Raw genomic sequence first — 26521 nt, forward strand, 5'->3', positions numbered from 1 at the left:
TAAGGACTGCTACAGGTCCACTCCACAGGTACTGCTCTGTAAGGACTGCTACAGGTCCACTCCACAGGTACTGCTCTGTAAGGACTGCTACAGGTCCACTCCACAGGTACTGCTCTGTAAGGACTGCTAAAGGTCCACTCCACAGGTACTGCTCCGTAAGGACTGCTAAAGGTCCACTCGAGAGGTACTGACGCAGATTTCACATTGATTGGCAGTAGGTCTTCATAGATGAGTGGCTGTAACCTGTAAAGTAAAATGAAGGAATGCTGCCCCCTGTCGGCATCATGAAAGTAATACAACAAATAAACCTCTCCAGATTTAGTGACGCTGACATGATACTGACAATCCTGGAGCGTTCATGTGTCTTCTATTTAATGAGTTTACAGCATGATCCTCGTATACATAGCAAGGGAAAACAAATACTATAATAAAATAAACAGCAGCACATCAATATTCTTCAACCCTGATTTCTTGTTGTTATTCTGTTAAAACATTCTGCCATCGTCAGTGCAAGAATCGGGACAAGCCTAAATACCAGGGCATTGTCGAAGCGATATGGCTTTAGCTTGCGCATCTAGAAGACACAATTCTTTATGAATACGAAGCTAATTAACGCTGTGGTATAGGACAGTGTAAGAAAGACTAGCATTCAAAGCTAGAAATCTCTGCAGAGTCGGTTATAGCGATATCCATGTGAGCCGAGGGTGTGTGTACGAATCTGAAGAGATAAAGACACAGAAAAGGAACAAAAACTAAATATCTATTTTCACAGCAGCACCATTACAGAAAAATGAAAAGGATTCTCCAACATACCAATCAAACATAAACACACATTACTTCTAATCTAGTGTCGTCTTGAAATGGCAAACGTGTGGAAACTAAATATCCAAACAGCTGGGTGAGTCAAGGGGAGGAAGGGGCTGTGTAGTTGGTGTCTGAGCTACATACAATCTTATTCTGATCATTCCTTTACAGTTTACTCATTACAAACGTCATACAGTATAGTGTTGATTACAGTCAGTCATTGTCTTGTACATTTCAGTCTAGAATATGTTGGGAAGATTGTACAATATGATTCATCATAAGGCATATTGAAAATCTATTCCTCTTTTGTACCCGTTCAATTCCTTCAGTACCTGTTCAATAAATAAATCAGAAAGGATTTCTTGGATGTCTTACAGTACAGTAACTTTCGTAGATTCTACAGCTAGGCAGGTCATTTCTGAATGGTGGCACGGTGCTCTGTTTTGTTGTGAGAAGACAGACAGACAGTAAGAGGTTGAGGAAAGATTGGAAGTCCATAAGGAGATATAGGAAGTTGATGTGAGAGTTGATTCTGTCAAACCTCCCACAGTCCACCCAGACATGTCCTGGGTCTCTATATCCCCAATCCCACGATGCACAGGGCCAGCAGTAGCATGGTGGCCAGACTGAGAGTGGGTCTCAGGAAAGACGCCTTACCTGGAGGAGGGGAGGGAACACAGTAAAAGGCATACTGTGTAAGACACTGTCTGGACATCAAACACACTCAAAAGTATTTTCCTCCTCAGATCTTTTCCTCTGATGCTCTCCTCCCTTCCCTCTGACGTTTTGAGAAGAAGGTGAGGAGAGAGGAATCTAATAAATAATGAATCGAGGAAAATACTTTTGAGACTCACCCACAAATTGACACGGTCCTTCAATTCCCCAACCAGACACTAACCAGTAGACCCATCTATCCCTTACTTACCCTGAAGCCTGATCTTCCTGATGGGGCCGTCTCCACCCTCATAGCGACCTCTGACCTCCAGCTCGTAGTCCCCTACCTGGGGCATGGGGAAGTCAATGAAGTGCCAGCCCGTCATGTAGATCGGCCCTGTGATATAGCCCGTCTTCCTGAACATCACCTGTAGAGTAGAGCAGAGCAGAGCAGAGCAGAGCAGAGCAGAGGAGAGGAGAGGAGAGGAGAGGAGAGGAGAGGAGAGGAGAGGAGAGGAGAGGAGAGGAGAGGAGAGGAGAGGAGAGGAAAATAGAGGATTTCTTATCTTCTGAGGACACTTATTTCCACAGGCTCAAACTGGATCACACCAGTTGCTGCAAGATTCAAATGAAACAAAGTAAAATGCCTATAAATACCTTATAATATAGTGGGAAGGACTCATTGCCAAACCAGTCGTAGGGGATGTGGTGCCACCACACGTAGAGCCACTTGCCAGAGTAGCTGATGTAACGCCACATTTGGGGAGCCACACTTGGAGCTGCAAAGAATAGAATAGAATATTAATCTCAATGGGATCACCTACAATAGACATGTACTGTATATGGAATGTCAGTGTGGTTTTGGCATCTGGTCTTACGTGCTCTCTTGGTGAACATCTCGCAGTGTTCGCTGGGAGGGCCGACACCGGCTCCGTTGTAGGCTCTGACCTCGATGAGGTAGTGGGAGTCTGGCAGCATGTTCTCCAGCCTGGTCTGGTTCATGGAGGCGGGCACAAAGATACGATTGGCTCCCGGCTCTGTATCGTCATACTTCCTCCAGTACTTCACCTGGTCAGAAAGCCGGGATTGGTCAGAGCAGGTGTCAATCAATTTGAACCAAAACTGGTGATCCAATCAAAATGTTCACCAGTTCCTCACACAGAGACCTATACTTCTTTCACGTCAGGCTGGCAAGGAAGCCACAGTTGAACACAAGGTATTTTATTTGTTATAGTCTCATGAGAAGGGCCATCCCACTGGGCAAAAACCAGTTGAATCAATATCGTTTCCATGTCATTTCACGCAAAAACAACTGATTGTATATCATCAAGGGAATTTCGTATTTTTCTCACCCAACTTTAAACATAAATCCAATGACATGATACTTTTGTTGTTGTTGATTTCACATTGAATTCACGTTAGTTGACAACTCAACCAAATGTAAATCAAAACTAGATGTTGAACTGACGTCTGTGCCCAGTGAGATGTGTTTTTCCTGATCACTTAACCAGACCATCATTCGTAATCTGACCAGGAAAATGTGTCCTTCCCCATAAATCATGGACATCGCTAGACATCCAGGAGATTTACAGAGCTACAGACCTGGTATCCATCTATGTACTGCTGAAGGAGATTTACAGAGCTACAGACCTGGTATCCATCTATGTACTGCTGAAGGAGATTTACAGAGCTACAGACCTGGTATCCATCTATGTACTGCTGAAGGAGATTTACAGAGCTACAGACCTGGTATCCATCTATGTACTCTGCTGAAGGAGATTTACAGAGCTACAGACCTGGTATCCATCTATGTACTGCTGAAGGAGATTTACAGAGCTACAGACCTGGTATCCATCTATGTACTGCTGAAGGAGATTTACAGAGCTACAGACCTGGTATCCATCTATGTACTGCTGAAGGAGATTTACAGAGCTACAGACCTGGTATCCATCTATGTACTGCTGAAGGAGATTTACAGAGCTACAGACCTGGTATCCATCTATGTACTGCTGAAGGAGATTTACAGAGCTACAGACCTGGTATCCATCTATGTACTGCTGAAGGAGATTTACAGAGCTACAGACCTGGTATCCATCTATGTACTGCTGAAGGAGATTTACAGAGCTACAGACCTGGTATCCATCTATGTACTGCTGAAGGAGATTTACAGAGCTACAGACCTGGTATCCATCTATGTACTGCTGAAGGAGATTTACAGAGCTACAGACCTGGTATCCATCTATGTACTGCTGAAGGCCGGTACCAGTGTCCATGACTGGTATCCACCAGACCAGAGCTTCATGGGACGAGACAGGCCTGGAGTAAACATCTGTAGGAGACTCAGAGGGGACTAGTAAAAGAGAGAGAGAGAGAGAGAGAGGGGATTGGGGTAGATCAGATTGAGAGAAACTTGTAAAGGCTGCCTATCATGTAGAAGAGGTTAAAGAACATGTTTACCATGGTTAGGGTTGAGGCTAGGGTTAGGTTTAAGTGCTCCAAAGATAAGTGATAAGTTAAAGTGCTTGATATAATAAACTTAAATATAAAAAAGTCAAAACCAGATTAAATAAATACATTCTTTTTTATTGAACTTCCTCCTCGTATCGGTGGTCCCTCCTGCTCTCTAAATTAGGCCCTCACTAACTCCCACTGTCAATGCTTTATCCTACTCTTTACCATTCATACCAAGTGGAGCTTAAGTTTTGCTATCCACCTGGATTCAGTTGCTCTTCTCTGGCCTATGGTCCAGGAGGCTTTCATCTCCAGACCGGTGATGTTTAGGATTGAGGCTAGGGTTAGGTTTAGGGTTAGGTTTGAGGCTAGGGTTGAGGCTAGGGTTAGATTTAGGGTTAGGTTTGAGGCTAGGGTTAGGGTTGAGGCTGGGGTTAGGGTTGAGGCTGGGGTTAGGGTTGAGGCTAGGGTTAGGGTTAGGGTTAGGTTTAGGGTTAGGTTTGAGGCTAGGGTTAGGGTTGAGTCTAGGGTTAGGTTTAGGGTTGAGGGTTAGGTTTAGGGTTGAGGCTAGGATTAGGTTTAGGGTTAGGTTTGAGGCAAGGATTAGGGTTGAGGCTAGGGTTAGATTTAGGGTTAGGTTTGAGGCTAGGGTTAGAGTTGAGGATAGGGTTAGGGTTAGGTTTAGGGTTGAGGGTTAGGTTTAGGGTTAGGTTTGAGTCTAGGGTTAGAGTTAAGGCTAGGGTTAGGTGTAGGTTTGAGGGTTAGGTATAGGGTTGAGGGTTAGGTTTAGGGTTGAGGGTTAGGTTTAGGGTTGAGGGTTAGGTTTAAGGTTAGGTTTGAGTCTAGGGTTAGAGTTGAGGCTAGGGTTAGGTGTAGGGTTGAGGGTTAGGTATAGGGTTGAGGGTTAGGTTTAGGGTTAGGTTTGAGGCTAGGGTTAGGGTTGAGGCTAGGGTTAGGGTTGAGGCTAGGGTTAGGTTTAGGGTTGAGGTTGAGGCTAGGGTTGAGGGTTTGGTTTAGGGTTGAGGGTTAGGTTTAGGCTTGAGGCTAGGGTTAGGGTTGAGGGTTAGGTTTAGGGTTGAGGGTTAGGTTTAGGGTTGAGGCTAGGGTTGTGTTTAGATTTAAGAGAGTTTCTGTTTATGCTGGTATGAAACCTTGGGTTGCAAGGGCCTATTGCAACTTTCTGCCCTGTTTCTATGTTGTACGTCAGTCCGATCTGGAGAGGGTGAGAGAACATGAAAGGCCGAGAGCTCAGAGGGGTCACCCACGACACTTCAACAACAGGAGGAAGGGTTGATTAAGTGCTGAGAGTGAACAAGTTGAATTTAAAAATAATAAAACATGCAAACTGGATCAATAAATTAATAGATAAATAATGAAATAAGTAAATAATATAGTACACAATTAAAAATCACACCAAGGGATGAAGGGATTAAGGAATTCAGTGCTGCATAAATACGTGCTGTGTTAAAGTGCTTCATATAAGAACGTTAAATAAGAAAGACAAGCAGGACAATAAATCCATTGTTTTTTATTCTACTTCCTCCTGGTGGTGGTATCCCCTCCTGCTCTCCTGATTGGGCCTCACTGACTCCCATGATCAAGGCTATATACTACTCCTTACCATTCACACCAAGTGGAGCCAAGGTCTTCAGTTAGGCTATCCACCTGGATTCAGCTGTTCTTCTCTGGTTTGAGGCTAGGGTTAGGGTTGTGGTTGAGGTTAGGGTTAGGGTTAAACCGGGATGTGGTCATACAGCTAGTACGAACCTCAAAATATTGTGGGGTTAGGGGTTAATATGACCCTCACCATCTCATGGGGTTAGGGGTTAATATGACCCTCACCATCTCATGGGGATAGGGGTTAGTATGACCCTCACCATCTCATGGGGTTAGGGGTTAGTATGACCCTCACCATCTCATGGGGTTAGGGGTTAATATGACCCTCACCATCTCGTGGGGTTAGGGGTTAATATGACCCTCACCATCTCATGGGGTTAGGGGTTAATATGACCCTCACCATCTCGTAGGGTTAGGGGTTAATATGACCCTCACCATCTCATGGGGTTAGGGGTTAATATGACCCTCACCATCTCATGGGGTTAGGGGTTAATATGACCCTCACCATCTCATGGGGTTAGGGGTTAATATGACCCTCACCATCTCATGGGGTTAGGGGTTAATATGACCCTCACCATCTCATGGGGTTAGGGGTTAGTATGACCCTCACCATCTCATGGGGTTAGGGGTTAATATGACCCTCACCATCTCATGGGGTTAGGGGTTAATATGACCCTCACCATCTCGTGGGGTTAGGGGTTAATATGACCCTCACCATCTCATGGGGTTAGGGGTTAGTATGACCCTCACCATCTCATGGGGTTAGGGGTTAGTATGACCCTCACCATCTCATGGGGTTAGGGGTTAGTATGACCCTCACCATCTCGTGGGGTTAGGGGTTAGGGGTTAATATGACCCTCACCATCTCGTGGGGTTAGGGGTTGGTATGATCCTCACTGTCTTGTGGGGTTAGGGGTTAGGGGTTAATATGACCCTCACAATCTCGTGGGGTTAGGGGTTAATATGACCCTCACCATCTCATGGGGTTAGGGGTTAATATGACCCTCACCATCTCGTGGGGTTAGGGGTTGGTATGATCCTCACTGTCTTGTGGGGTTAGGGGTTAGGGGTTAATATGACCCTCACCATCTCGTGGGGTTAGGGGTTAATATGACCCTCACCATCTCATGGGGTTAGGGGTTAATATGACCCTCACCATCTCATGTGGTTAGGGGTTAGTATGATCCTCACCATCTCATGGGGTTAGGGGTTAGTATGACCCTCACCATCTCATGGGGTTAGGGGTTAATATGACCCTCACCATCTCATGGGGTTAGGGGTTGGTATGACCCTCACCATCTCATGGGGTTAGGGGTTAATATGACCCTCACCATCTCATGGGGTTAGGGGTTGGTATGACCCTCACTATCTCATGGGGTTAGGGGTTAATATGACCCTCACCATCTCATGGGGTTAGGGGTTAATATGACCCTCACCATCTCCTGGGGTTAGGGGTTAGTATGACCCTCACCATCTCATGGGGTTAGGGGTTAGTATGATCCTCACCATCTCATGGGGTTAGGGGTTAATATGACCCTCACCATCTCATGGGGTTAGGGGTTAGTATGATCCTCACCATCTCATGGGGTTAGGGGTTAGTATGATCCTCACCATCTCATGGGGTTAGGGGTTAATATGACCCTCACCATCTCGTAGGGTTAGGGGTTAATATGACCCTCACCATCTCATGGGGTTAGGGGTTGGTATGACCCTCACCATCCCATGGGGTTAGGGGTTAATATGACCCTCACCATCTCATGGGGTTAGGGGTTAGTATGATCCTCACCATCTCATGGGGTTAGGGGTTAATATGACCCTCACCATCTCATGGGGTTAGGGGTTAATATGACCCTCACCATCTCATGGGGTTAGGGGTTGGTATGACCCTCACCATCTCATGGGGTTAGGGGTTAGTATGACCCTCACCATCTCATGGGGTTAGGGGTTAATATGACCCTCACCATCTCGTGGGGTTAGGGGTTAGTATGACCCTCACCATCTCATGGGGTTAGGGGTTAATATGACCCTCACCATCTCATGGGGTTAGGGGTTAGTATGACCCTCACCATCTCATGGGGTTAGGGGTTAATATGACCCTCACCATCTCATGGGGTTAGGGGTTAGTATGACCCTCACCATCTCATGGGGTTAGGGGTTAATATGACCCTCACCATCTCGTGGGGTTAGGGGTTAATATGATCCTCACCATCTCATGGGGTTAGGGGTTAATATGACCCTCACCATCTCGTGGGGTTAGGGGTTAATATGATCCTCACCATCTCATGGGGTTAGGGGTTAATATGACCCTCACCATCTCGTGGGGTTAGGGGTTAGTATGATCCTCACCATCTCGTGGGTAGTAGATAGTGGTCGACAGGCTGTAGGGTCCATCTCCTTTGGAGTTAAACGTCTTCACCTTCACCTGGAACTCCCTGACCTGGAAGTCGTTCGACTTGACCCTGAAAGAGGCGTCTCGATGGACGTAGCGTCGTGTCTCTGGGTCTGATATGGTCTCATACCACCAGTCAACATCATCATGAGGTTTGAAGGCCACAACGTAGCCAAACTTCTTACCGTAGAAGTACTGTGGCTGTACGGGCTATGGATGGAAGATGACAGAGGAAGATCACATCCTTGTTATTTACCTAATCATCAAGACCCACAACATACCAAACTGACCAACATTTTGATTAAAAGCTGCTCAAAGAAAAACCACATTAGTAACTTTAGGTAGATTTTGTATGAAACATTATGGCAAAATACAGGTGAGTGTATTTAGACAAAAAGCACATTGCACATCAGAACAGAAACTAAAACAAGAGTTGTACTAAAACAAATAAAAAAATATTGATTAATTGGATCGGGTGGGTTACTAACTGGAGCAAAAGCCTGCGGACCGTGTAGTTCTGCACAACCAGGACTGAAGAACACTGGATCAGAATATGGTTAGAAGGTTTGAAATGTGTCAGAGGGAAGAGAGAAACTCAGACACCTACTGTCCATGTGATGACCAACTCTCCATCTTTACCCCCGTAGCCTCCAACGTTGGTCGGGGCCACCACAGGCACTGAGAGACACAGTGGAGTGGGTTTCCAACAGGTGTTATTAGACACTCATACACAAACGCACACATTTCTTTGCAACAACATGTTAGTGCCCCAGGCTGGTCCCTACCTGCGTCCCAGGTTTTGATCTTCAATGAAGGGATGCTGGCCTCCCCGTCTCCAAACTCATTAGTAGCATAGACCCTGAACTCATACTCCATCCAGGGGTACAGGTCCACAACATCAGCCATCACTGACATGCCATCCAGGGCCGTAGGGGCTGAGAGAGAGATAGAGAGAGAGAAAGAGAGAGAGAGAAAGACAGAGAGCGAGAGGGGGAAGGAAAGGAGGGATAGAGAGAGAGAAAGGGAGGCACAGGAAAGATAAAGAGAGAGAGAGAGAGAGAGAGAGAGAGAGAGAAGTATGTTCAGCATTAAAGGCAACTGTTTTCATGTTGTTGCTGTCAGCGGTAGAGTAATTCCGCCCTCTGGTGGTATACTCCTGTACTTACAGGTGGATGCGTCCTTCCAGTCCACTTCAGTTAGTGCGTAGAAGTCCCTGGTCTGGATGGTGTACCCAAGGATGGGGCTGCCATGGTCGGCCCCTCGGTTCCACACCAACTTCACCGAGGTGTCCCTGATCTCCTCAACCCTCACCCCACCGGGAGGAGCAGGAAGACCTTTGACCTTGAGGTCCGCTGACGCGGTGACGTTGTCCACGACAGTCTGGGCTGTACAGGTGTAGCGTCCCTCGTGTCTTAACTGGACATTCATTATCTTCAGCTCTCCACTGTCCTCACGATCCTGGATGGACAGAGAGACAGGGTTAAACACTTCACACATTGGCACATCACCTGAGAAACAGGTGAGAGAATTGGAATTTCAGTGTACTTCCTGAATATATTGAATTGATATGGGATTGACCCCCAACCCTGCTGGTTTGTGCTATCCCTCCTACCATGATGCGTTCATAGTGCTTCCACTCTAGGTAGAAGTTGATGACCCTGAAATCCAGAGACCAGATGAAGGTGATGTCCAGACTGGGGTCAAAGGAGGCCTGGCACTGCAGATGCACCTCCTCTCCTACCATCACCTGAGTGTCCTCTGGGGCTACTGTGATCTGTGTCGCCTCTGTGTCACACACACACCAACACACACACACACACAGTGGAGAAGACTGTTGACTCACACTGTGCAACATTATGCTGGCTGTACACAGACCCAGCTTTAAAGGACAGTACTCATGTCAATACAGAATCAGAATGGGATCAAAAAACATATGGTTGACTGTCCCCAACGTACCCAATAACTACACATGAACATTCAAGGTAGATCAATATTAGGGCACATTTTAGACAGCTGTGTAAAGCTGTATGGAGAGTTATACCTGTGATGGTGAGAGTCCCTGTGCTGTTGGCCTTCCCTCTGTCATTCTCAGCTAAGCAGGTGTACACCCCCTCATCATTCCTGGTGGCGTTCAGGATCTCCAGACTCCCATCAAACATTATGGAGATACTATGGAGGGAAGGAAACACGTCATTCACAACCATACAGTATTGGATTTTTAGGTTTGACAAGATTCTCCTACAGTTGCCGGGATGAATAACAAACTCAGATGTCAACCAACCAATCAACCAACCAACCAACAAATCAATCAATCAATCAATCACCAACCAACCAACCAACCAACAAATCAATCAATCAATCACCAACCAACCAACCAACCAACAAATTAATCAATCAATCACCAACCAACCAACAAATCAATCAATCAATCACCAACCAACCAACCAACCAACAAATCAATCAATCAATCAATCACCAACCAACCAACAAATCAATCAATCAATCACCAACCAACCAACCAACCAACCAACAAATCAATCAATCAATCAATCACCAACCAACCAACAAATCAATCAATCAATCAGCCAACCAATCAATCAATCACTCAATCAACCAACCAACCAACCAACCAACCAACAAATCAATCAATCAATCAACCAACCAATCAATAAATCACTCAATCAATCAATCAACCAACCAATCAATAAATCACTCAATCAATCAATCAATCAACCAACCAACCAACAAATCAATCAATCAATCAATCACCAACCAACCAACCAACCAACAAATCAATCAATCAATCAGCCAACCAATCAATCAATCAATCAATCAGCCAACCAATCAATCAATCACTCAATCAACCAACCAACCAACCAACCAACCAACAAATCAATCAATCAATCAATCAACCAACCAATCAATAAATCACTCAATCAATCAATCAACCAACCAACCAACCAACCATTTGTATTTGTAGTGCTTTTACATAAAAAAAAAAAAAATCCCACAAAGATGTCCTTATTTACCGTGAGTTGTTGAAGAGCACTTCTTTTCCCTTGGTCCAGGTGAACCTGGGTCTGGGGGCAGCTCTGGGTTTACACTCTATGACCACACGGCCGTTGTTAGCTCCTAGAAGATACTTCTTCACTGGGTTCAACTCAAATGTCGGGGCACAAGCTGGGATGGGGTAGGGAAGTGATTGGATGTAATTATCTATCATTGAAGACTGTGTGTATAACTGACAACTTTGTAGTTGCTATAGTTGATGACTATGTCGTTTTTTATATTCCCAGAATCAAAACGAGAAACACGGTAGTGGTGTGCTCGTTAATGATACATATTGGTTTTCAAAGACGAACCAATCAGGTGCAGTTCAGGGCACAGACTAACCAATCACATGTAGTTTGTGTTACGGACTAACCAATCACACGTAATTTGTGTTATGGACTAACCAATCACACGTAGTTTGTGTTACGGACTAACCAATCACACGTAGTTTGTGTTACGGACTAACCAATCACACGTAGTTTGTGTTACGGACTAACCAATCACAGGTAGTTTGTGTTATACACTCACCAATGACACGTAGCTCAGCGCTGGCGTAGATGATACCCCAGTAGTTCTCAGCGATACACTGGTACATCCCAGAGTCTTCAAACGTCAGACTGGAGAACTTCAGCTCACCTTTACCATACTGGGAAAGAATTAGTACTAGATAAGATGGTGCCCATCTTTCCTATTGAATTAGTACTAGATAAGATGGTGCCAATCTTTCCTATTGAATTAGTACTAGATAAGATGGTGCCAATCTTTCCTATTGAATTAGTACTAGATAAGATGGTGCCAATCTTTCCTATTGAATTAGTACTAGATAAGATGGTGCCCATCTTTCCTATTGAATTAGTACTAGATAAGATGGTGCCCATCTTTCCTATTGAATTAGTACTAGATAAGATGGTGCCCATCTTTCCTATTGAATTAGTACTAGATAAGATGGTGCCAATCTTTCCTATTGAATTAGTACTAGATAAGATGGTGCCAATCTTTCCTATTGAATTAGTACTAGATAAGATGGTGCCCATCTTTCCTATTGAATTAGTACTAGATAAGATGGTGCCCATCTTTCCTATTGAATTAGTACTAGATAAGATGGTGCCCATCTTTCCTATTGAATTAGTACTAGATAAGATGGTGCCAATCTTTCCTATTGAATTGAGATCAGGTCCATCTTATTTCACTATCCTTATACAGTGGATCTACACAACAGATGTAAATTAATTGTGGTAGGTGTTAATTAAAACACCTACCACAAAAGCATGCCAGCAGAGACCCATAGACGTCCAGTCATTGCGCTAACGCTAGTTAGAATTGGCTCGCAAAACTACCTCTAGCTTCCTTCATACTGAACACAGAGACATACAAATGGTATCCACAAGTTCATCTGACTGTGGGGAAGTAGATACATGTATCCCTTTAAAAATGTTGTGATCATCTGTCCAACATGAAGTATCCCTTTAACTTCTCTAGGGTAGGGGGCGGTATTTTGACGTCCGGATGAAAGGCGTGCCCAAATTAAACTGCCTGCTACTCAGGCTCAGAAGGTAGGATATGCATATTATTAGTAGATTTGGATGGAAAACACTCTGAAGTTTCTAAAACTGTTTGAATGATGTCTGTGAGTATAACAGAACACATATGGCAGGCAAAAACCTGAGAAAAATCCAACCAGGAAGTTGGAAATCTGAGAGTTGTAGTGACTTAGGGTTCATTTTGCACTTCCTAATGTCAACAGTCTTTAGAACGTTGTTTCAGGCTTCTACAGTGAACAGAGAGAGAACAAGAGTCAGATGACTGAGAGAATGACATGAGTTCAGTGGCGCGCACTGACTTGAGAGGTAGCTGTGTTCCATTACATTTTTGAAGACATTGGAATCGTCCGGTTGGAATATTATGGAAGATTTATGTTAAAAAGGCCCTAAAGATTGATGCTATACATCGTTTGACATGTTTCTACAAATGTAAATATAACTTTTTTTGACTTTTCATCGTGAAATCTTCGTCGCGCTTCCTACATTTGAGGTAGCTTACTGAACGCTCTAACAAAAAGGAAGTATTTGGACATAAATGATGGACTTTATTGAACAAAACAACATTTATTGTAGACCTGGGATTCCTGGGAGTGCATTCTGATGAAGATCATCAAAGGTAAGTGAATATTTATAATGCTATTTATGATTTTAGATGACTCCAAAATGGCGGGTATCTGTATTGCCTGATGTTGTTTTCTGAGCGCTGTACTCAGATTATTGCAAAGTGTGCTTTCCCTGTGAAGCTTTCATGAAATCTGTCACAGCGGTTGCATTAAGGAGATATTTATCTATAATTCTTTGAATAACAGTTTAATATTTTATCAACGTTTATGATGAGTATTTCTATAAATTGATGTGCTCATTCACCGGAAGTTTTTGGAGGAAAAACATTTCTGAACATTACGGGCCAATGTAAAATGGGTTTTTGGATATAAATATGAACTTTATCGAGCAAAACATAAATGTATTGTGTAACATGAAGTGAGTGTCACGTCCTGGCCAGTATAAGGTCAATTGGTATTGTAGTTTGGTCAGGACGTGGCAGAGGGTATTTGTTTTATGTGGTTCGGGGTGGTGTTTTGGAAAATAGGGTGTTTGATTTAGTATTTCCGGGTTTTTGGTTTATGGTCTGTGTTTATGTATTTCTATGTGTTATCTAGTTAGTTGTATGTCTATGTTTGGTTAATTGGGGTGAACTTCCAATTGAAGGCAGCTGTGTGGTGTTGCCTTTGATTGGAAGTCCTATATTAGTTGGGTGTGTTTGTTTGTCTAATGGTGGGAGATTGTCTTTGGATTGTTCTGTGTTGAGCCTTATGCTTTGCCAGACTGTTTGTTGTTGTTGTTGTTGTTGTTGTTGTTGTTGTTGTTGTTGTTGTTGTTGTTGTTCGTTCGTTCTAGTGTTTTGTTATTTTGGTATTCATTTTGAAAATAAATAAACGTCAAGATGAGCCTGCACTTACCTGCTGCGTTTTGGTCCTCCTTCACCGACGACAACTGTGACAGAATCACCCACCATTCCAGGACCAAGCAGCAGAGGAAGGAGCAGAGGAATTTCGAGTTGGACTGGTGGGAGAAGTGGACCTGGGAGGAAGTGCTGGACGGGGCCGGACCTTGGCACCAGGCTGGGGATTATCGCCGCCCGCAGTGGGAAATTGAGGCAGCCAAGGCAGAGAGGCGGAGGTACGAGGCCTTGGACGCGCTGAGGGTGAAGCACGAGAGGCACCCCCAAGAATTTTTTTGGGGGGGGCACACGGGTAGTTTGGCTAGGCATAGGAAGAGCCGGAAGCCAGCTACCCGTGGTTATATGGAGGAGCGTGTGGGGTGGAGTGCGCCATAGTGCGCTCCTCAGCGAAACATCTCACCCATCTCACCCATACGCACGCGTTGTTCCAGCCCCTCGCAGGTGCCGTGCTAGAGCGGGCATCCAGCCTGGTAGGAGGATGCCTGCGCAGCACATCTGGTCGCCGGTACGCCTCCGAGGACCAGGCTACCCAACTCCCACTCTACGCACGGCTACCATCAGGCCCCTGCACAGCCCAGTCTGCCCTGTACCAGCACCCCGCTCGTACAGGGCTACTAGTTCCATCCAGCCAAGACGGGTTGTGCAGGAGGTAAGATCAAGACCGACTGTGCGCCTCCATAGCCCTGGGTTTCCAGCTCCTGTCTCTCGTGCGAACCCGGAAGTGCGTCAACCCAGTCCGACTCGTCCTGTTCCCGCTCCCCGCACTAGCCTGGAGGTGCGTGTTCAAAATCTGGTAAGCCCAGTACCAGCACCACGCACCAGGCTTCAAGTGCGTAAACCCAGCCTCGCCAGTAAACAGTCGTCATCAGAGCTGCCCGCCAGTCAACAGTCGTCATCAGAGCTGCCCGCCAGTCAACAGTCGTCATCAGAGCTGCCCGCCAGTCAACAGTCGTCAGAGCTGCCCGCCAGTCAACAGTCGTCAGAGCTGCCCGCCAGTCAACAGTCGCCGGAGTGGCCAGACTGCGCTGAACTGCCGGAGTGGCCAGACTGCCCTGAACTGCCGGAGTGGCCAGACTGCGCTGAACTGCCGGAGTGTCCAGACTGCGCTGAACTGCCGGAGTGGCCAGACTGCCCTGAACTGCCGGAGTGGCCAGACTGCGCTGAACTGCCGGAGTGGCCAGACTGCCCTGAACTGCCGGAGTGGCAAAACTGCCCTGAACTGCCGGAGTGGCCAGACTGCCCTGAACTGCCAGAGTGGCCAGACTGCCCTGAACTGCCGGAGTGGCCAGACTGCCCTGAACCGCCAGACTGCCCTGAACCGCCAGACTGCCCTGAACCGCCAGACTGCCCTGAACCGCCAGACTGCCCAGACTGCCCCGAACCACCAGACTGCCCAGACTGCCCCGAACCGCCAGACTGCCCAGACTGCCCCGAGCCGCCAGACTGCCCAGACTGCCCCGAGCCGCCAGACTGCCCAGACTGCCCCGAGCCGCCAGACTGCCCAGACTGTCCCGAGCCGCCAGACTGCCCAGACTGTCCCGAGCCGCCAGACTGCCCAGACTGTCCCGAGCCGCCAGACTGCCCAGACTGTCCCGAGCCGCCAGACTGCCCAGACTGTCCCGAGCCGCCAGACTGCCCCGACAGCCTGGAACGGCCAGAGCCGGAGCCACCTCCAGAGATAGGTGGGTTGGGGAGGGGGGGTGTAGCACAGTGCCGTCGTTGACGGCAGCCACCCTCCCTTCCCTCCCTTTAGTAGGGGGGAATTTTTCTTTTTTGGTGTTGCTTGGGGTTATTTTTGTTAAGGTGCTTCCGGGGTTAGCACCTTTAAGGGGGGGTACTGTCACGTCCTGGCCAGTATAAGGTCAATTGGTATTGTAGTTTGGTCAGGACGTGGCAGAGGGTATTTGTTTTATGTGGTTCGGGGTGGTGTTTTGGAAAATAGGGTGTTTGATTTAGTATTTCCGGGTTTTTGGTTTATGGTCTGTGTTTATGTATTTCTATGTGTTATCTAGTTAGTTGTATGTCTATGTTTGGTTAATTGGGGTGGACTTCCAATTGAAGGCAGCTGTGTGGTGTTGCCTTTGATTGGAAGTCCTATATTAGTTGGGTGTGTTTGTTTGTCTAATGGTGGGAGATTGTCTTTGGATTGTTCTGTGTTGAGCCTTATGCTTTGCCAGACTGTTTGTTGTTGTTGTTGTTGTTGTTGTTGTTGTTGTTGTTGTTGTTGTTGTTGTTGTTCGTTCGTTCTAGTGTTTTGTTATTTTGGTATTCATTTTGAAAATAAATAAACGTCAAGATGAGCCTGCACTTACCTGCTGCGTTTTGGTCCTCCTTCACCGACGACAACTGTGACAATGAGTGCCATCTGATGAAGATCATCAAAGGTTAGTGCTTCATTTTAGCTGTATTTCTGTTTTTTATGACACCTCTCCTTGCTTGGAAAATGGCTGTGTGGTTTTTCTTGTCAAGGTGATGTGCTAACATAATCTAATGCTATGCTTTCGCCGTAAAGCCTTTTTGAAATCGGACAATGTGGTTGGATTAAGGAGGAGTGTATCTTTAAAATGGGATATAATAGTTGTATGTTTGAGAAATTTGAATTATGAGATTTTTGTTGTTTTGAATTTGGTGCCCTGCTATTTCACTGGCTGTTGAATAGTGTGTCCCGCAGGTGGGACGGTCACGTCCCACATACCCCAGAGAGGTTAAAGAATGACAGCCAGCAGGGAGAGGACAGGCATCTTTACCGAGTATCCATCCTTGAGCCATCGGATGTATGGGACAGGCTTCCCGTTAGCTACACAGGACATGGTGTGTTCTGACCCTATGTCCTTCTGGGTGTTGTTGATGGTCACAGCCCACTCAGGAGCAGCTGTCAATCAAAACATCATTTAAATGTTGAAACACATACATACTACAATGAAAGCATGTATATGTTGTGGTTTACAGTAAATCATATCTTAGTGTTAGTGGTACTAACATTGTAATGTAAAGTGCTATAAGCCAGTGCTATGTACTGTATATCAGATCTGTTATTGTAGAGATGGAGTTTGGTATCTTACCCTCTACATAGAGCCATGCCTGATGCCAGTCCTGCCATTTCTGGTTGATGGCCTCACACTCGTACCCTGCTGAGTCTTCATACTGGACGTTGTAGAGGTGGAGCAGCGCTCCAGACATGCTGACCTGAGCGCTAGCAGGCAGGTCGGTAGCACCTATCTTCCTCCAGACGATATGAGGGGCCGGACTGGATGCAAAGACAACAAGAGAAGAAGGAACTATCTAAGCACGGTTATGTCCCAAATGGCAGGCCTTGTGTCTTATGAAGGCTTAATGAATCCTCCATAAGCCCTTTATAAGGCATACATAACTGTTTCACAAAATATGTATAAGCAAATGGATGCCATCTTCTCTAGTTACAGTTTGACAAGTGAACAAAAGTCCCCAAAGTCTTGGTGTTTGTTTGATCAGTAGCTAAATATCTGTCATTTCCATATTCTGACTCACTTTCCCAGAGCGAAGCACTCCAGTGTGACGTTGTAGTTGAGCATAGCTGTGGTGTCAGGGAACTTCACTACGAGGTCGGCCTTGTACCTCTTCTCTGGGGCTGTGGGGATGAAAGGGTCATAGGTCAACACTATGGAGTTGCCCAAAAGACATTGATCTATGGTCAGTTTTTGTGTTTTTTTCCCAGCCTAATGTCTTGGGATAGATTTCGCAGTGTAACATGATCCCAGATCTGTGGCTAGGATGCACTTCTACCTAGACACTGATCTAAGGTCAGTTTTGTCTTTCCATCTAAAGAAACATCTTAGATTTTGGGGAGGGTTTACACTGATCCTAGATCTGAGCCTAGGCGTAACATCTACCCGGAGCTGAAGACAAAGCAAAGACAATGGTCAAAAGTAGTGCATTATATAGGTAACACAGCTATAAACGAGTGTACTATATACTGTAGGTAACACAGCTATAAACTAGTGTACAATATAGGTAACACAGCTATAAACTAGTACACTGTATAGGTAACACAGCTATAAACTAGCATATATACTGTAGGTAACACAGCTATAAACTAGTGTACTATATACTGTAGGTAACACAGCTATAAACTAGTACTATATACTATAGGTAACACAGCTATAAACTAGTGTACTATATAGGTAACACAGCTATAAGGCACTATATAGGTAACACAGCTATAAACTAGTGTACTATATAGGTATCACAGCTATAGGCTACTCACTCTCTTCTGTAGATATAAGAGTGATGAACTTGGAGTAGACTCCCTTGCCAATCTGTGGGTTGAACACATAGCAGGAGTAGTTCCCTGCGTCTGACGCCTCCACCTTAGAGATGTACAGATTCCCGGTGCTCTGAGAGACGAAGTGACGCTTATCCGGGTGGAGGAAGACCGGAAACTCGTTGTATATCCAACGGAACGTCACCTCAGCTGGGATACATGGGAAGAACAAAAAACACAAATAGTAAGAATGTGGTGGTCGGTTTCACCGGAATCACCTCTGAGTCTCTATGGGGGTTTAGTTTGTGTATTGTGTAATTCTGAGGTACTGTGAACAACGGTGTTCTGAACAGCTCTTTCTTCAAACACGTCATTCACAACCATACAGTATTGGATTTCTTTCAAAGGTCTGACAAGATTTTCCTACAGTTGCTGGGATGAATATCAAACTCAGATGTCAATCAATCAACCAATCAATTGGTTTATTTTTGTGTACTGTGTAACTCTGAGGTACTGTGAACAACGGTGTTCTGAACAGCTCTTTCTTCATGAAGTTCTATGATTCAGCACTGAATAGATTACAAGTCCGAATGTTTACCTTTAAATTTGAGTCCTTTAACAGATGCTATTATCCAGAGCCACTTGAAGATAGTGCATTGATCTTAAAGGTCCAATGTAGCCATTTTTATCTCACTATCAAATCATTTCTGGATAACAATTAAGTACCTTACTGTGATTGTTTTCAATTAAAATATGTTTTAGCAAAAAGCAATTTCTCAAGCAATACTTTTTCTAGGACTGTCTGGGAGTGGTCTGAGCGGGGAGATGAAAACTGAAAATTTGCTGTTATTGGCAGAACATTTCACAGTATTATTCCAACCTCATAGTGTGGAAACATGTATAAAACACAGCAAAATCATGTTTTTGAATGCACTGGGCCTTTAAGATAGCTAGGTGGGTCAACCACATATCACAGTCATAGTAAGTACATTTTTCTTCAATAAAGTAGCAATCAGCAGAGTCAGGGCTAGTAGGAAAAGACAAGTATGACTGTTAGTTTGAGTGATCTAGTAAGTCTGAGGTACTAACTTGGCCATCATGTGTATTCTAGTAAGTCTGAGGCACTAACTTGGCCATCATGTGTATTCTAGTAAGTCTGAGGTACTAACTTGGCCATCATGTGTATTCTAGTAAGTCTGAGGTACTAACTTGGCCATCATGTGTATTCTAGTAAGTCTGAGGTACTAACTTGGCCATCATGTGTATTCTAGTAAGTCTGAGGCACTAACTTGGCCATCATGTGTATTCTAGTAAGTCTGAGGTACTAACTTGGCCATCATGTGTATTCTAGTAAGTCTGAGGTACTAACTTGGCCATCATGTGTATTCTAGTAAGTCTGAGGCACTAACTTGGCCATCATGTGTATTCTAGTAAGTCTGAGGTACTAACTTGGCCATCATGTGTATTCTAGTAAGTCTGAGGTACTAACTTGGCCATCATGTGTACTCTAGTAAGTCTGAGGTACTAACTTGGCCATCATGTGTACTCTAGTAAGTCTGAGGTACTAACTTGGCCATCATGTGTACTCTAGTAAGTCTGAGGTACTAACTTGGCCATCATGTGTATTCTAGTATGTCTGAGGTACTAACTTGGCCATCATGTGTATTCTAGTAAGTCTGAGGCACTAACTTGGCCATCGCTTGGGAGGAGCACAGAGCAGCACGGCCCCCTGGCCCTCCTTCACGGTCACAGGGTCCCTCTCTTCATCTGGGAACTCCTCCAGGTCTGGAGACAGAGAAAGATAATGCAATGGTCAGTTTAACTCTAGCATATAGTTATGATTCCAGGTGTCCACAGACAACACAGCTGTATACCACAGACAGAAACAATGACATAGGGACTACACACACGACATAATACTTCCTGTGTTTGTTAGTCAATTCAGTTTCAGAAACCATGGGGATGTGAATAAGCACATCTACTGTGAGAGAGAAATAGAACCTGTTGACCAGAGTCAACCAGTTTAACTCACATCCAGTACTAGTCTCTCTCAACATGAAATTTGGTCATGGCTCGCGACAATACTCACATCCAAACTTGACCTTGGCCTCCTTGCTGATGACGGTGCCGTAAATGTTCTTGGCAACACAGACGTAGGTCCCTGCATGTTTCTTCTCTTCAGGGTTGTTTATGATGAGGTTCCCTCCCACCAGACTGTAGTGTTCATTAGGCAGCTCCATCAGCTTGATCTCCCAGTTATCACGCCTCCATCTGGGGGGAAATATGGATCTCCCTTTTTACCCAGAAATTGATGTTTTTGTATAAATTGGAATGAGTCATTCCTCTCCATGTCCTCTGAAAGTTGTACGACTCTAGAACCAATCAAAGTCATTCAAAACACCTTGTGAATGTCTGTGACTACATGGCAGTAGATCTTTAAAATGTTCTTAAATTCCTGTTAACTTTGGTTTTCCAATGATATGTGACGTAATGTGTGTTACCTTAATGTATTGTACGGGTTGATTTGGGTGTGTGTGTGTGTGTGTGTGTGTGTGTGTGCGTGTGTGTGTGCGTGTGCACGCGTGTGTGTGTGTGTGTGTGTGTGGGGTTACCTGTATGTGGGTGCAGGGTTGGCCCGTGCTCTACAGTTCATGGAGATATGTCTGTCAGGTGACTCCTTTGTGTAGACGATATCCAGAGGCTCCTCTTCAAATATTGGACCGTAGCCCGTAGCATCATCTGACAGGACACAACATCACAGTGATGTTACAACAACATTACAGCAACATTATGTCAATATAACTTTAATGACTGTGAATGGTCGATAAACACACATGAAACCAGACCCATTTTACTGCGATTCAGCGTTTAGGAGTTAATGCTGTACGTCAGTGCATTACAAGCTTTTACAGAGTAAATGGTCATGACAATCAAAACCAGACTCCACTTACCTCCAAAGATCCTGGGCTCACCAAACAAGACTGCCACTGCAAAATGACGGGAGAAATAAAGGACACTTTGTTTAGTTTCTCATGGCTAGAACATGGCTTAAACTTAAACAGAGCAACATGGATTAAACTCTATCACAATGTTCCAGTCACACATGAGGAGGAACAGAGCAACTTGGATTAAACTGTATCACAATGTTCCAGTCACACATGAGGTGGAACAGAGCAACATGGATTAAACTCTATCACAATGTTCCAGTCACACATGAGGAGGAACAGAGCAACATGGATTAAACTGTATCACAATGTTCCAGTCACACATGAGGTGGAACAGAGCAACTTGGATTAAACTGTATCACAATGTTCCAGTCACACATGAGGTGGAACAGAGCAACTTGGATTAAACTGTATCACAATGTTCCAGTCACACATGAGGTGGAACAGAGCAACATGGATTAAACTCTATCACAATGTTCCAGTCACACATGAGGAGGAACAGAGCAACATGGATTAAACTGTATCACAATGTTCCAGTCACACATGAGGTGGAACAGAGCAACTTGGATTAAACTGTATCACAATGTTCCAGTCACACATGAGGTGGAACAGAGCAACATGGATTAAACTCTATCACAATGTTCCAGTCACACATGAGGAGGAACAGAGCAACATGGATTAAACTGTATCACAATGTTCCAGTCACACATGAGGTGGAACAGAGCAACTTGGATTAAACTGTATCACAATGTTCCAGTCACACATGAGGTGGAACAGAGCAACATGGATTAAACTCTATCACAATGTTCCAGTCACACATGAGGAGGAACAGAGCAACATGGATTAAACTGTATCACAATGTTCCAGTCACACATGAGGTGGAACAGAGCAACTTGGATTAAACTGTATCACAATGTTCCAGTCACACATGAGGTGGAACAGAGCAACATGGATTAAACTCTATCACAATGTTCCAGTCACACATGAGGAGGAACAGAGCAACATGGATTAAACTCTATCACAATGTTCCAGTCACACATGAGGAGGAACAGAGCAACATGGATTAAACTGTATCACAATGTTCCAGTCACACATGAGGTGGAACAGAGCAACTTGGATTAAACTGTATCACAATGTTCCAGTCACACATGAGGTGGAACAGAGCAACATGGATTAAACTCTATCACAATGTTCCAGTCACACATGAGGAGGAACAGAGCAACATGGATTAAACTCTATCACAATGTTCCAGTCACACATGAGGAGGAACAGAGCAACATGGATTAAACTGTATCACAATGTTCCAGTCACACATGAGGTGGAACAGAGCAACTTGGATTAAACTCTATCACAATGTTCCAGTCACACATGAGGAGGAACAGAGCAATATGGATTAAACTCTATCACAATGTTCCAGTCACACATGAGGAGGAACAGAGCAACATGGATTAAACTGTATCACAATGTTCCAGTCACACATGAGGAGGAACAGAGCAACTTGGATTAAACTGTATCACAATGTTCCAGTCACACATGAGGTGGAACAGAGCAACTTGGACTTAGTAAAAACAGTAGTCCTTCTCATATGATGTCTAATGTAGTTCATTCTAAGACATGTATAGAAGACAGAAGCAGTCTGTTGAGAGCTACTCACCAGTGTGTGACAGTGAGGAGGAGAGAACGAGCAGGACCAGGGCTGTGACTGCCATGACTGTCTACTGACTGACACACAGACCGACAGAGGTCTGTAACGGACAGGACATGAGCTAGAGAAGAGAGAGAGAAATGACATCAGCTAGAGAGGAGAGAGAGAAATGACATCAGCTAGAGAGGAGAGAGAGAAATGACATCAGCTAGAGAGGAGAGAGAGAAATGACATCAGCTAGAGAGGAGAGAGAGAAATTACAACAGCTAGAGAGGAGAGAGAGAAATGACATCAGCTAGAGAGGATAGAGAGGAAATGACATCAGCTAGAGAGGAGAGAGAGGAAATTACATCAGCTAGAGAGGAGAGAGAGAAATGACATCAGCTAGAGAGGAGAGAGAGGAAATGACATCAGCTAGAGAGGAGAGAGAGGAAATGACATCAGCTAGAGAGGAGAGAGAGAAATTACAACAGCTAGAGAGGAGAGAGAGAAATGACATCAGCTAGAGAGGAGAGAGAGAAATGACATCAGCTAGAGAGGAGAGAGAGGAAATGACATCAGCTAGAGAGGAGAGAGAGAAATGACATCAGCTAGAGAGGAGAGAGAGAAATGACATCAGCTAGAGAGGAGAGAGAGAAATGACATCAGCTAGAGAGGAGAGAGAGGAAATCTCATCAGCTAGAGAGGATAGAGAGGAAATGACATCAGCTAGAGAGGATAGAGAGGAAATGACATCAGCTAGAGAGAATAGAGAGAGAAATTACAACAGCTAGAGAGGATAGAAAGAGAAATGACATCAGCTAGAGAGAATAGAGAGAGAAATTACAACAGCTGGAGAGAATAGAGAGAGAAATGACATCAGCTAGAGAGGAGAGAGAGAAATGACATCAGCTAGAGAGGAGAGAGAGAAATGACATCAGCTAGAGAGGAGAGAGAGAAATGACATCAGCTAGAGAGGAGAGAGGAAATGACATCAGCTAGAGAGGAGAGAGAGAAATGACATCACCTAGAGAGGAAATACAATTATTGTTTATCTTCTTTGCTGAATGAAATAAACTTGAACCTGAGTTGTATCTAATAAAATTAAAAAGCCACTCAGATAACAAGATGGCTTGATCTTGTGCTCATCATTGCTGATTGTGTTTCCTCATATCCACAACAACCACAATGTCACACACACAGATCTATGGATTCTATTCATACGCTCCCATCCACTATCCTTATCAGTTTGACAGTACCCTCAGTGTGGCAGCAGCCACAGATCTATGGATTCTATTCATACGCTCCCATCCACTATCCTTATCAGTTTGACAGTACCCTCAGTGTGGCAGCAGCCACAGATCTATGGATTCTATTCATACGCTCCGTCCACTATCCTTATCAGTTTGACAGTACCCTCAGTGTGGCAGCAGCCACAGATCTATGGATTCTATTCATACGCTCCGTCCACTATCCTTATCAGTTTGACAGTACCCTCAGTGTGGCAGCAGCCACAGATCTGAATTCATGTATTCATTTGGTTTGTTTTATTGTTGAATATTCTGGTATATACACAATTCAGCTTTTAGCTGTATAAATAAAACTGGATTCTATTAGATAGACCCCCCAGTGTGCAATCTCCATATCAATTCACTTTGGATGTTTAAATGATTTATAACACTCATGAGTCAACAATATTCTCCACATATACTGTAGTCATGCAGGCTTTTCTCTGTGAAGGGCTTTTCCCTAATATATGCATTCACACACACACACACACACACACACACACACTGCAGCGCTCAGACGGGTCCTGTCTGGCGTCACACATGCTCACACATCAGTTCTGCAGCAGCATATGAGAGTCATCCTGCAGCAAGACACACCTTCTGAATACTGAGAGGGAGGGAGGGAGAGAGAGAGTGGGAGAGTGAGGATAGAGCGATAGGGAGAGCGAAAGAGGCACAGAGCGAGAGAGGGTGAGAGAGTGAGTATGGGAGAGACAGAGAGATAAATAGAAAGAGAGAGAGAGAGAGAGAGAGAGAGAGAGAGAGAAAGGGTGCGATGGTGAGACAGAGAGAGAGAGCGAGAGAGAGAGAGAGAGAGAGGAGAGAGAGAGAGAGAGAGAGAGAGGGGGGGGGGGAGAGAGAGAGAGAGAGAGAGAGAGAGGGGGGGAGAGAGAGAGAGAGAGAGCTGCTCTGAGTCTGCAGTACTCTCAGCTCTCTCAGAGGACAACACAACACCAGTCTCAATCGGCTGCAGCCAGTCACGCTATAGCTCCGCCCCTCACCTCACCATTATGAAAAAGTGCAGTCATGCTGCATGCATAATACACTCCTGATTGAACACAGGATGTAGTGCATACCGTAGTCGTGTTTAGTGTCCTTAACACACCTCTGATACCCTATATCTGTAGAGAATCCTAGAGATACCCCCACCTTTCCACGGTACTGGCCCCAGCATCCCTGTCTGTCCAGCTACTATACTGAACCCTGTCTGTCGAGCTACTCTACTGAACCCTGTCTGTCCAGCTACTATACTGAACCCTGTCTGTCCAGCTACTATACTGAACCCTGTCTGTCCAGCTACTATACTGAACCCTGTCTGTCCAGCTACTCTACTGAACCCTGTCTGTCCAGCTACTATACTGAACCCTGTCTGTCCAGCTACTATACTGAACCCTGTCTGTCCAGCTACTATACTGAACCCTGTCTGTCCAGCTACTCTACTGAACCCTGTCTGTCCAGCTACTATACTAAACCCTGTCTGTCCAGCTACTCTACTGAACCCTGTCTGTTCAGCTACTATACTGAACCCTGTCTGTTCAGCTACTCTACGGAACCCTGTCTGTTCAGCTACTATACTGAACCCTGTCTGTCCAGCTACTCTACTGAACCCTGTCTGTCCAGCTACTCTACTGAACCCTGTCTGTTCAGCTACTATACTGAACCCTGTCTGTCCCAGCTACTCTACTGAACCCTGTCTGTTCAGCTACTCTACTGAACCCTGTCTGTTCAGCTACTCTACTGAACCCTGTCTGTCCAGCTACTCTACTGAACCCTGTCTGTCCAGCTACTCTACTGAACCCTGTCTGTTCAGCTACTCTACTGAACCCTGTCTGTCCAGCTACTATACTGAACCCTGTCTGTCCAGCTATTATACTGAACCCTGTCTGTCCAGCTACTATACTGAACCCTGTCTGTCCAGCTACTATACTAAACCCTGTCTGTCCAGCTACTCTTCTGAACCCTGTCTGTCCAGCTACTCTACTGAACCCTGTCTGTCCAGCTACTATACTGAACCCTGTCTGTTCAGCTACTATACTTAACCCTGTCTGTCCAGCTACTATACTGAACCCTGTCTGTCCAGCTACTATACTGAACCCTGTCTGTCCAGCTACTATACTGAACCCTGTCTGTCCAGCTACTATACTAAACCCTGTCTGTCCAGCTACTCTTCTGAACCCTGTCTGTCCAGCTACTCTACTGAACCCTGTCTATCCAGCTACTATACTGAACCCTGTCTGTTCAGCTACTATACTGAACCCTGTCTGTTCAGCTACTATACTGAACCCTGTCTGTCCAGCTACTATACTGAACCTTGTCTGTCCAGCTACTTTACTGAACCCTGTCTGGCCCAGCTACTATACTGAACCCTGTCTGTCCGGCTACTATACTGAACCCTGTCTGTCCAGCTACTATACTGAACCCTGTCTGTCCAGCTACTCTACTGAACCCTGTCTG

General features: G+C 45.1%; 1 protein-coding gene across 1 annotated transcript in view; it reads right to left on the bottom strand.

Moving 5' to 3' along the window:
* Positions 1 to 350: 350 nt before the first annotated feature.
* Positions 351 to 26521, bottom strand: part of LOC106609732 (contactin-1) — a 32707-nt gene continuing 6536 nt past the window's right edge. Inside the window, exons 2-23 of the mRNA XM_082977862.1 lie at positions 22809 to 22920; positions 21161 to 21196; positions 20822 to 20948; positions 20299 to 20480; positions 19899 to 19994; positions 18213 to 18419; positions 17477 to 17576; positions 17032 to 17216; positions 16717 to 16841; positions 11495 to 11612; positions 10945 to 11095; positions 9957 to 10084; positions 9528 to 9700; positions 9082 to 9373; positions 8701 to 8850; positions 8523 to 8593; positions 7873 to 8125; positions 3687 to 3808; positions 2337 to 2526; positions 2116 to 2237; positions 1730 to 1886; positions 351 to 1461 (exon numbers count right to left, since the gene is read on the bottom strand). Coding sequence (XP_082833988.1) covers positions 1379 to 1461; positions 1730 to 1886; positions 2116 to 2237; positions 2337 to 2526; positions 3687 to 3808; positions 7873 to 8125; positions 8523 to 8593; positions 8701 to 8850; positions 9082 to 9373; positions 9528 to 9700; positions 9957 to 10084; positions 10945 to 11095; positions 11495 to 11612; positions 16717 to 16841; positions 17032 to 17216; positions 17477 to 17576; positions 18213 to 18419; positions 19899 to 19994; positions 20299 to 20480; positions 20822 to 20948; positions 21161 to 21196; positions 22809 to 22863 — 3123 coding nt within the window. The 5' untranslated portion in view covers positions 22864 to 22920 and the 3' untranslated portion in view covers positions 351 to 1378. The remainder of the gene's footprint in view (positions 1462 to 1729; positions 1887 to 2115; positions 2238 to 2336; positions 2527 to 3686; positions 3809 to 7872; positions 8126 to 8522; positions 8594 to 8700; positions 8851 to 9081; positions 9374 to 9527; positions 9701 to 9956; positions 10085 to 10944; positions 11096 to 11494; positions 11613 to 16716; positions 16842 to 17031; positions 17217 to 17476; positions 17577 to 18212; positions 18420 to 19898; positions 19995 to 20298; positions 20481 to 20821; positions 20949 to 21160; positions 21197 to 22808; positions 22921 to 26521) is intronic.

The sequence above is a fragment of the Salmo salar genome, chromosome 07 (genome assembly GCF_965601325.2).
Source record: "Salmo salar chromosome 07, fSalSal1, whole genome shotgun sequence".
In the NCBI taxonomy this organism is placed as follows: Eukaryota; Metazoa; Chordata; class Actinopteri; order Salmoniformes; family Salmonidae; genus Salmo; species Salmo salar.